Below are 12431 nucleotides of genomic sequence, written 5' to 3'. Positions count from 1 at the left end.
TTAGGACTAGCAGAGGATTCAGGTGTGATTGAGTTCATCATACTTTAGAAATCATAAACCCCATTACAGACTCACCACATAGAGTGAAAGAGGTCCCATTGGAGTTAATATGGTCCCTTTGGGAGTATCAGCTAGACTAACTCAAATCACTTCCCAGCATGCCTGAAGAAGACAAAAGCAAATGATGTCTGAATCTCTCTTCAGTGATTTAGTAATACCTTTAAATGGTTATTGAGTGATGAAAGAGGAAGGACAGGAGGGATGTCTGGCACCCAGAGAGGAGCTCCTGTTTCTGGGTTCTTCCTCTCTGCGGACCCTCCAGGGTCCCCTCCGAGCCCTCAGCTGTGCAGCCTGCAGGCTGAGTTCACAGCTAATCTGAGGGAATGCATTAAGCCAGAGGCCCCCTCCGGGTGCCAGCGATCACAGCAGCTGCTGCTGTCCATCAGACAGACGAACCTCGTCCAGGAGGTTGCCATGGAGACATCTGTGCAGCGTGCAACTAACCCTAACCCTGCAGCCAAATGGTCCATAAGGGTTTCCATTGGTTAATATGAGCAATAGCTTTTGGCTTGAGCCTGGCGGCAGTGTAAAGAGTATAACTCAAAATAATATCATTGTCAGTGAAAAATGTTGCAGAAACAACAAGAAGTGTTCTTAAGCCAAAACATTCTGCCACCTTTGCCAAAAACTTGGAAATTGGAACTTTGCTTTCAGCTTTCATCAGATTATTTTAGCCATACATGTGCATATCAGACAAAAGAAGCCTCTGTCTCTTCGCCCCGCTCCCAGCACGGCCACCTGTGCTGCTAACTGCTCCTCTCATTCCTCAGCTACATCTCCGGTAATCACAGGTCCATCAGGAGACAGAAATCAAGTTACACCTTCAAAAGGTTTCAAGCAAAATGCTTAACATACAGCATGTGGGGCTGTGCGGTCTGCCATAATATTTCCATTCATGCTCATCTCATCCCTTCATTCATGATTTATGGCCTTATCTTTGCTCAGCAGATTGTAGCCCACACACACACGCTATATGTCATCAAGAGGACAATGATAGTCATAGAGAAAACCTATTCTCTTTGTTCCGCAACCAAAATGACATAATGACAGCTCCGCTATAGAACAAGCAGAAAGGGAAAGTAAGTGTGTGCACATGGAAGTGCCTTTCATCCACACACACACACACACACACACACACACACACATAATATCTTTGTTTCATGTGGATTTGTGCGCTGTGATTACAAAGCTTGAAGTGAAATTTAAGTAGAAGGCGATGTGTGAGAAATGAAAGTTCATCCTCTGTAGGCCGAAATCATGTGCAGCTTACAAGTGAGATAAGAGTGTGTGCTTTCATGCATGTGTGAACTGCAGAGGGAATCCATCTTAGTCTCAATTTCAGCTTTTAAGATATAAAACAAGAAAAAAAAGTTGTGATTGTGGTGACATCCTCCTCTTATTCCAAATGTGTTTTCCCTTAAAAGGATGTTTCAGATTTTATGAAGTGGGGTTGTATGAGGTACTTATCCATCGTCAGTGTATTACATACAGTAGATGACTGTCAGTGTGCCTCAAGTTTGGAGAAGCAAACAGAACTTCAAATGCAGATGCTAAGCAGTAAACTGCTGTGGACGGGGCCAGCAGCAACACTTATTTTTAGCCACCTAAATAAGTCAGTAATAGTTCATGTATACGCTGAATTTAGAATATTTTCACTGCTTTACCATGCCGTTATACAGCCGTTTGCGACAGGGAACTGAACTGCTCTCTTCAAAGTCAGACTCCATAGACATAACAGTAATTTTACCTCGCTGAACACAGGAGTTGCTGGTCTACCACTGCCTTGATCCAGTTAGATTTTAAGGATAAGTTCAGTCACGCAACAACACAAACTAATCGATCGACGCAGCTGTTGACCAGCAACTTCTTTGCTCAGCGAGGTAAAATTACTGTTATGTCAGTGGAGTCTGGTGGCTTTAAAGAGAGCGATATAACAGCTTCAGTTCCCTGTCAGAAAGGGCTGTCTGGCAGTAAGGTAAAGCAGTAAAAAATATTCCAAATATAGCGCACACTTAAACTGATGTCATTATTTTTAGGTGGGCCTTTTTTGGAGATGGCTAAAATACATTTTGCTGCTAACCCCCATCCACAGCAGTGCATTGCTTAGCTTTGTGGCAGTGCTCCTGCCTGCTTCTCCAAACTTGGAGAGTGCTGATCGTCATCTTAAGGAAGAAATGTATGATATAGTTTAAAACATTATCACAATAATAATTTGGATGTGTCCAAAATCAGTATATATGAAATATTCAAACTGATGTTTAAAGGAATGAACTGTATTCCTGTGTTACGCAACTCAACTAAACGTGTCAAACACAAACTTAAATAATGACTTTTGTTTGAATCAGTTATTTGGACAATAGAAGTTTGCTCATAAGATGGTGAAATTATTTTGCTGCCCAGTTCCACTCGATGACAAATTCAAATACTATATGTGCTGTGAGAGATTGTTGTTTGCTCCGCAGCTGCTTTGTGACTATAAGGTGCTTAGACAAAACTCCCTGGAAATGTGTGTGCTTGTGCACAGACATACAAGCGAAAAGGTGAAAGTCCCACTCTTCTTTTCCTTTGGACATCATCCCTGCTATGTGGAAAAATGTCTTTCCATCTCCTGGCGTCACTCATGATGAGCTTTCAACACCTGTCAAGATGACGAGACTGAGCTAAGGCAGCAGTGCACAGTGCTGGCTGTTTTAGTGGCACGCAGTCTCCCCCTACTGGCGATGAAACAGTACAGCACATATTATCTAAAGTCATGACCAGTTTTTTGTGACACCAGCTGAATAGCCAGAGGCTGGAGGCAGTGTAGCTGCTGGTGGAGTTGGTCTGGAGCAAAGGGGCAGTGCAGACTCTGGAAGTGTGTGACAGGATGTCAGAGGGCCTAAACCAGCGTGGAAAAGAGAGGGAGAAGGGAAAGGAGGACGCCCAGATGTTGCACTCCTCGCCTCCCCCTCTGCCTTGCATCAAGTGTGGGAAAATGACTGTAGCAAAGCCATTTTGTTGCTGCTGCATTCCCAACAGCCATCATCATCCACTTGTCCTCCAAATGGGCGCTATTCCTTGCTAGTCGTTAAAAATGTATAAATGCCAATGGCCTCCTCCTGTTTTGTCTCCATGTTTCTACTCTCTGCCTCCCTCCAGGCATTTCCGTGATGAGTCAGAGAGGTTCCTGTGTGACATCTTGCTTCCTAACCTGGTTTGGCACGCTGGTCGTACCGCTGCTGCTGTCCGCACCGCAGCCCTCAGCTGTGTGCTGGCCCTGCTGCACGGAGGGGCCATCACACCTGGACAGGTAAAGTTATACACATGAATGCTGCAGAGATGACATGTACACAAAGGTACATATGACACACAGGGGTTTGGGCTGGGTATCGTTTAAGAAATGACAATACCAGTACCCTTTAAGTGACACTGATACCACCAAAGTGCTTCACTCGATACTTTTTTATGCCAGTGACAGCTGGCGGAGGCATTATGTTGTTCCTATGTACGTACATCCCATTCTTGTGAAGGTGATATCCCAAGAACACCTTGAGGGAATTTCTTCAAATTTGGCACAAATGTCGACTTTGACTTAAGGATGAACCGATAAGATTTTAATGGTCACTGGTCAAGGTCACTGTGACCATGTGTACGTCATTCTCGTGAATGCGATATCTCAAGAACACCTTGAGAAAATGTCCTAAATTTTGGAAAAACATCCACTTAGATGCAAGAATGAACTGATTACAATTTGGTGGTCAAAGGTCAAGATCACTGTGACCTCACAAAACATGTTTTTGGCCATAACTCAAGAATTCATATGCTAATTATGACAAAATTTCACACATATGTCTAAGAGGACATAATAATGACATTTTATATCCAAGATGTCAAATGTCAACTTCAATGTGACATCAAAATGTTCTGCAAAAAAAAATTATGGCCATAATTCAACGCCATAATTCAGAAACAGAAGGGGAGACATTTGGCCAGATACTGTGCTACAGATGCTTAAAGTCTCACCTGACACTACAGGCATGTGGTGTGGCTATACTTTAAAACATTTGGTGGCATCTCGGCACGTTGAACTGCTAACTCTGCCAAGTATACTGTGTTTTAGTGTTGTAGTAGTTGAGATTGGCCTTGGTCTCAAGACCACGCTTTGAAGGTCTCATCTTCAACTCGACCATGTTTATACTCGGTCCAGTCTCGATGTCAGACAAAGAGGACTCAGGATTTTATTTCAACAACAGTCACGACCACGACTGCAAGGATATCTGCAAGGATATTACTAAATTGCCTGTGTGTAAAAGGAGTAAGTTCAGCTCTTCAGTGTTTGCTCATAGAAAGCAACGGAAAATTCCCACACATAAAATTCACCTCTGCAATGCCCTTTGATTATGTTATCTAGACAATTTATACACTTATACATACACACATATGCATATATACTCTATGGCAATACACTTGGGTGAAGGAGGAGGAATCTTTATTTGTTTTCTGTAGGTGTTTTTATGGGAATGTGGATCTTTTAGATCAATCTGAGGAGTGTCTGTGGTTTACATGTTGCATGTTCTATTGTAAGTGTCATTCAGTGTGGGACTCTCACTGGTCTGGTCCTGACTCTGTCTCAGACCCTCAAAGTCTTGGCCTTCGTCTCCATACACTATGGTCTTGTCATGTCTTGGTCTCAGTTTAGGTGGTCTTGACTCTCTTTACACCACGGACTGGGGTTGTAGCTGCTGCGGTAGTAGGCCAAGCACATGTTGCATTAAATTCAAGAGTGCTTGAGGTTCTTGGCTGCCAGCAAAAACATACAAGTAGACTTTTTTCTAGATTTGAGTATAAAAAGGATCAAATTCAGGTATTGTTTTGAGAAGTTATTGGTACTCGATACCTTAAGGGTATGAGTCCTGATACCCAGCCCTGCAGGGTTTACATCTATTTCCACCTGTATAATGGGATGCATAAGCATTGGAAGAGAAAACCGGATATGAAAGGTCTCCAGTAGTACGCACTCCTGATCTCCAATCTGCAGAAACACTTTTTATTGACTCAGCTGTAAAGGAAAAGATGTGGTAGTGCATTTTTTGAATCCACCAGGAGTTGACATTTACTTCAGATTGTCTGTTTTGTCCATTTCACATCAAAATAGATGGTCCCCCTTGGCCATTTAGGAAAATATATCATCCGCCATTCCCTTGGCTGAAAGAGTTGGCCGCTGCAGGTAGCAGGTGTACGAGGGGGCAAGCGGGTTCACATACCTTTGTCCCCGAGGAACAATGCTTCCACTGTTGTGGGCCCTTGTTGTACGGAGGAACTATCACCGGGACATGCCCTTGCACCTGCCTGTCAGAGCTTGTGCCCAGTTACAGTATGTGTGCTCACACACACACACGCACATCTGGCTATGTTTGCCCTTGCGTGTGCAGAGTGACCAGTTGAAACCGGCTCACACACCTCTCCTATTCACACATCTTTAACTACAAGGCAAAGCAAACAGCTGGGGGACAATGTCAGCATGGGCGTGGGTGTGCAATCAAACTTTTACTATCTGCTGGCACCCAAATGTCCTCACAAGAATAGAAAAATCTGGAAAAGTGGTGACTTAACAGGACCGTGTCGCTCGCTGTGTCCGAGTAAAAGTTCACATTAAGGTTACAGTAGAGATGAAATAAACAACATGTCCTGATGGGTGTGACAACAGAAGGTTATGTGTGTATTTCCACGGGCAAATCAAACAGCCTTTCATTTAGAGGGCCGTGGTTTCCTCACTGCTCCCTGTGAAAACAATTAGCAGCTCTGGTTACACTTGGCACCCTCAGATTGTCACTGATGTAATGCCGGATCACTTCTCTGCCAAATTTTCCTCCTCTTTCTGTCTCATTCCCTCCCTCTCCCCTCGCTCCTTTGTTTTACTGTTTCGCCTGCACGGTTTCGATAGCAAACAGACGGGGTGACAGAGGTTTTAGCCATTACCTCTTGGCCCGCGGGTCCGCACGCTCAGCTTCACTTTGTTTGTCCATTTCCTCTGTTTCTCATCTGCTGGTGTGATGAAAACATCGGTCCTCACTGTAGTGCTAAAGTTGGGCTCCATGCCTGTGCGTCTGTACAAACTGATCCAGGCCTGAAGTGAATATGTCATGCTTCAGGTGATATTTCACTTTGGTTGTGAAAAAGAAAAATTCAACGTAAATAATCAAAGAAAAGTGTGGGAAGTTATTTCTTTGGGATTTGTCGTCAGTTTCACTAATCAGCCTTCTCTTCCCTAGTTCTCGTTGTTGAGGTGTGGAAATGACTTGGAAGCACACTTTTTTTTTTTTTTAGCAGACGGCTAAACTGTTAACATTTTCTCTCCATCTCTAAAGTGCTTTGCCAGTACGGACATGTGTTGCCTTCATTTATTCTCAGATTCTCTTTTAGTCTTACTTTTTGATAAGTCAGTTTCCTTCTTTTTGAGTCACTTTGCAGTGTAGGCAGTTGCTGCCAAAGCTGGAATAGCAACTTTGTCAGCAGGATTCTGCACCATTGAATCAGGCTTCCTCCAAAGGGACATGAAAATGCATCTGCATTTATAGAACCATTCGATACAGCCCTGCTTTATTATACGAAAACACCTTTATGTAAACTGTGTCACCTTGAGTGAGTCTGAATTATATTAAACATATTATGAGCAGACTTTGAGCGTGTCATATAACATTTTAAGTTGACTTTGCCGGTCTGTGCCTTTCCTGTGTGCAGCTGCTGTGTTTGGAGGACAAACTGAGTCCCCGGGTGCTGTCAGCTCTGGAAGAGGACTCTCAGACGGGCAGGCTGCTGGCTTGTCGTTCCCTGTCCGCCATACTCAGGCTCATAGGGACCAGTCTGCAGCCTGAGGCCCTCAACAAGGTCTACCCTGGTAGGTGGAGGACACACACGGAGGCAAATTGATGCAGTACATTTTGTCACACCGCACACTGACATTTACATGCACGCTTTGTGATTTATTCTATAATGTCTGCTTTCATTGAAAATAACTTTAAAAAACATCATCAAATTAGCAAAGTTACAACAATGATTACAATGAGGATAAAAATGGTTCTAATCTAATATTTATATTCCCGTCCACAGAGCTGCTGAAGCGCCTGGACGACAGCAGCGAGGAGGTGCGCGGTGTCGCCCTGCAGGCCTTGGGGCTGTGGCTGTCCAGCCTGACCAAAGATTACAACCCTGAGCTCTTTGCTCCTCATCTGCAGCTCCTCTTTCAGCAGCTCCTCCTGCACCTGGATGACCCTGACAGCTCGGTGCAAGACCAAGTGCTCGGTGAGACGGGGTGGGGTGTGTTGAACCAGCAACATCTAAAACAGTGATGGAGTTTTGATTGGTAGTTGATGGTGAGAGCTTAACAGAAAGATAAGCAAATGGCGGTGTAATGCTGGGTGCAAACGTAAAGTGGATAAAACATTACAGTTTAAGGATTTACTCCATGTGGAATGTACCAAAGCTTTTCCCTCAGCTCTTTATGAGTCCTGACTAGTAATCATAACCATTACACTTGTCAAAAAATATAATATAGCAGACTTTTTTCTAGCTGTCCGCTAGTGCTTTGACAGGCCACAGATACCAGTGCTGGTAAGAATGAGGAGGAATTGTGAATATGACATTATGGGAAACATAATACGAAACATTCTCATGTGTCTGACTTGAAATGATTGTGTGATACGGACCTTATGACCGCGATTATCTGATAAACATGTTCAGCCGATACAGATAGTACAGATGATGATGGTGACGATGAAAGCAGAGTTTAGCCGTGATGATCTGCAGACCGGCCAGCTGCGTCCGACACACTCACAGAGGGATGAGAGGAATTTGGGGTATCCTTTATCAAACACTAGATAATTGCCTGGCACTCTGCCAGCAGATTCCCCCTGTCTTTTATTTCAGGAGCTCTCTGGTATCCTTTGTTTCCACACAATTTATCACCAGAAGCAGCTCAACCAATTCCTCCTGCCAAAGCATGGCCTTAGGGGCCGGGATGGACGTGGCCCTCAGGAGTGAAACACAAGATCCAGATATGGATTAGCACCCACCTGAGAAGGACACTGCACAGGTTAAAGGGACAGTTCACCCCAAAATTAATACTACATATTTTTCCTTTTACCTTTTAGTGCTATTTATTGATCTAGATTGTTTTGGTCTGCGATGCCAGGTGTTGGAGATATCACATGTAGAGATGTCTGCCTGCTCTCAAATATAATGGAACTAGATGGCACTCGGCTTGTGGTGCCCAAAGTGCCAAAGAAGTACATTTGAAAAACTCAACAGCAATGTGTCTTTCCAGAAATCATGACCAAGCAACTCAAGATAATCCACAGACCTTGTTGTGATCAGTTTCATGTAAGAACTACATGACATGACTTAAAGGTATAGCTCATCCAAGGAGGACGCCTTTAATGTTTACAAGGGCTGCCCCCTAATAGTCAACCAAATGTTAGTCGACCAGAATTGTCATTAGACAGTAAGATATCAATGGTCACTTAGAAAAAAAAAAAGTTGCACTACTTGAGTAGCACCCAGAGCCCGACCTAGCGCTTTCCAGGCGGTTAAAGACACTTCATGTGTACGGCCCCTAATTTCCAGGGCTGGTACCTGTGGTTATTCCACAGGCTAGTTAATAACATGCCGGGCAGGAAATCCAAAGTGTGGGATCATTTTGAGAAGGTGAAGGACGAACCCAAGGTGATATGTAAACTCATCTTCATTGGTCGACTACAAACATGACGTATCATCTGAAACATGGAAGTAGCTACATGCCCATTAGCCCACAGCGTCATTAACAGGCGGCTCGCTCAGTGTGTGACGTGCACTTGTAGATAAAATATAGGCCTATATTAATGAAGGTTCATTAGTACGGTTTTGTATTTCTCTGTAATGTAGCACAGTGTTAACAATGTTACTGAGACTATTCTTTCTCACACCTTGAACTCAAACCATTGTGTTGCCCCACCCAAAATATATAATTTAATAGTTAAATTAATATCGTAAACATGCGGGCAAATAGTCGACTAATGGCCCTAAATGATGACTATTGGTCGACTGGGAATATTCTTAGTCGGGGGCAGCCCTAATGTTTACATCTTGTGCTGTTAAGTACGAGTACAATCCTCTCGTCCATGAGTAGATGCACACTTCCTTCAGCGTGGTGACTCAGTTGGCAGGTGTAGTTCGGTAAAAATAAAATGGTTGCAACATAAATCTGCTCACAGCAAAGTCTGTAGATTATCTTGAGTAACCAGGTCATGATTTATGGAAAGACACATTTCTGTTGAGTTTTTCAAATGTATTTTGTATATTGTGGAGTGAACTGTCCCCTTAATATGTAAACTCTAATATTTGTGTAACTCTTCTGCCAGTATACCTGCTGTAAAATGGGCTGTTTGTCTGCCTCTCCACCCAGGATCTCCCTCCAACACAGAACAGCTTCACCTAATGTTAACCACATGGGGACCCCCCCTTCCCTTCGCCACCTTTTCACATCTGTCCTCACAACCATCACGCTTAATCTCTTTGTCTTTTATCTGTCCGTCTAACTTCCTCCTCTCATACCCAGTGTTTTCAGTGACAGACTTGCAGCTTCACGGCTGTGTTTTTATTGATGCATCCATGGAAAGTCTGAGTGGCTTTTCCTGAAGTGTGTATGTGTGTGTAACCGAGGCTCAGCTCCTCTGGACTTTCACTCTCTCCCACTCTCATGGATGTTCGCTGTCATTACTTTTGACAGGACGCAGGTGAGCCCTGATGCCTTAGCCAGCGCAGAGGGGCCTCTCTACGGGATCTCTCATCTTCATACGGCTAGACATAGAGGGAAAGGCATTCACACACTCACCAGATGCAGCAATAGCTTCCATACCATGAATTCTAGCTCTGCGAGACAGCTTTTGAAAGCCGTCCAAGGACAATAAGCATTTTCGTTGTTGCCATTAGTTATAAAAGTGTCCGTAACCTTGACTGCAGAAGGCAGAATAACACATGTAGATCAAGTGTATTAACCGGCCTTCGCCCACACACTGTACATCTGTATTTCTTGTAGTTGAGTGATTTTGTGTGTTGCGCGTGTGTACTTTAAGGATCCGCTTTGAAAAACTATACGGTAATTCTGTATGTTCCAGTTTAAACATGAAAGGGATCATTTTTGAGATTTTTTTTTTGCTGTCTCAACCTGCTGGATATGATTTATCTCGTACTCATGCTCTGGCAATAAGTTACTCACCAAAACTGATACTAGTTGATGGATAAGTCTGAGGATGTCTTATATTTTTCTTTTGTCAACAAATCCCATGAAAAGACCAGAGTCAACGTTGAATTTATTCTCCTAACAAGTGTTGTCTGTGACCTTGATGGATCTTACTCCTCTGTGCTGTAGATCTCAACTGTCATCCAAAAACACTTCAATGAGCCACGCCATTACACTGGGTAACATGTTCCTTCGTTTGATGAACATGAGCTCTTTAGTTTACTTTCAGTTGATCACGCACGCACTGTCCTGCTGCTTTAAATACTCATTAGAGCACCAAACTTACAGGTGCATGTATTCCCCAACAAAAGTGCTATTTACTTTGTTTGAGTAACATTTGCTAAAAACCACAGTGCCCAGCTGTTTAAGGACATTATTTACCCCCTTTCCTTAAATAAAACTAAATATTTGTGACCCATATTCAAAAGATTCGGTGATTTGCTTTGCACATGGGTGAGAATAGTCACACACACTTGTACACCCATCCCTACGACGTGTTGTAATGGATCCCACTGCTTTTTGTGATAGGCTAGTTTTTGTCATTTTGAGGGTTAGGATTTGGGCAATGAGATCATGGTTAGGGTTGGTACCAGCCAGTCTCGGAAATTCTCTAAGATTAAAGTGGTAAATTTACAAAAAAAAACTCACAGATGTACTGCCAGAAAGTCAGGTGGTGTAGAGTCTATGGAGGCAGTAAAACGTGGTGGGTGAGTTAAACACAGGACTTTTACCAAGGAGACTGAGGTTCAAAAGCTCTGTCAGTCAACATTGCCTTATTATTTCTGATTTTTAGGAACACGTTCTCAGTGGGTGTTGACCTCCGCCAGGGTTGTCCCTTGTCTCTGACTGTTCTGTTCATGATATTCATGGCCAGGATCTCAAGGCACAGCTGTGGGGAGGAAGGGGTCCAGTTTGGTGACCTCAGAATTGCATCTCTGCTTTTTGCGGATGATGTGGTTCTGTTGGCTTCATCACACCTTGATCTCCAGCATGCACTGGGGTGGTTTACAGCTGAGTGTGAAGCAGTCAGGATGAGAATCAGCACCTCCAAATCTGAGGCCACGGTTCTCTGCCGGAAAACGGTGGATTGCCCCCTCCAAGTTGGGAGTGGGAAACTGCCTCAAGCGAGGGAGTTCAAGTATCTCTGAGTCTTGTTCACGAGTGAGGGTAGAATGGAGCGAGAGATGGATCGGCGGTTTTGGCGCGGCTTCTGCAGTGATGCAGGCCCTGTACTGGACTGTTGTGGTCAAGAGGGAGCTGAGCCATAAGGCAAAGCTTTTGATTTACTGGTCCATCTACGTCCCAACCATCACCAATGGTCATGAGCTCTGGGTAGTGACCGAAAGAATGAGGATGGGTGGATGGATGGATGTTTAAAGCTCCTGAATGCACACTGTGTACATAAACTTAAGCAGAATAGCTGAATAGACCCATTCATGTTAACGTCATATAACTATAACTGTAGACCCGGGTGTACATATAAAGCCATATTGGCTGTTTACATCAAGGTACAAATAACATCTGTCTTGAAGATTTACATCTTCAGTAGGAACGGATGGATTTTGGTCTGAGAGTCAAAGACAGTCAAGGGAAGTCTGAAAATGTTGAGTGAAAATTGTTGGTTTTGATCTTTTCATTGGATTTGATGACAATAATTGAAAGTTGAAAGTTTGTGAATCTGAGGGGACAAAATCAAGGACAGTTTTGGAGAACAGATATACATAGACATGGGTCATTGAAAGTGCTTGAATCTATATATATTGTGCAAGAATAGAAATTGAAATTCTTTTGATATTGTCTTTGTCACTCTCTTTTTAATTGATGTCTCTGAGCTTCTGTCAGGGTTCTGACAGGTCCTTAAAAAAGTCTTAAAAGGTGTTGAATTCATAATTGGCATTAAAACGTCTTTAAAAATCCTTCGGAAGTCTTAAAAATTTTAAGACATGTACCCTGGATGACATGTTTTCAGTTGCAAGTCAAAGCCACATTTGAGATGTCACAAGTGCTTTTATAAAAATAGAATGTGATCAAATCAAAATGCAAAACAAAATTCCCTGTTTGAAAATATACAGCTGCACAACATATTTTTTGGTTTAAAAAACGTCTAATAGCCGTC

At 43.2% G+C, this 12431-nt stretch overlaps 1 protein-coding gene across 1 annotated transcript in view; it reads left to right on the top strand.

Moving 5' to 3' along the window:
- The window catches only part of LOC126405666 (dynein axonemal assembly factor 5-like), a 38767-nt gene that overhangs the window by 22344 nt on the left and 3992 nt on the right, over nucleotides 1–12431 (top strand). The window contains exons 10-12 of the mRNA XM_050069507.1: nucleotides 3199–3349; nucleotides 6781–6937; nucleotides 7150–7341. Of these exons, the coding sequence (XP_049925464.1) occupies nucleotides 3199–3349; nucleotides 6781–6937; nucleotides 7150–7341 (500 nt within the window). The remainder of the gene's footprint in view (nucleotides 1–3198; nucleotides 3350–6780; nucleotides 6938–7149; nucleotides 7342–12431) is intronic.

This window comes from Epinephelus moara, chromosome 18 (assembly GCF_006386435.1).
Source record: "Epinephelus moara isolate mb chromosome 18, YSFRI_EMoa_1.0, whole genome shotgun sequence".
Taxonomy (NCBI): Eukaryota; Metazoa; Chordata; class Actinopteri; order Perciformes; family Serranidae; genus Epinephelus; species Epinephelus moara.
Note: the sequence above shows the minus strand (reverse complement) of the source record. Positions and strands in the feature narration are given on the sequence as shown.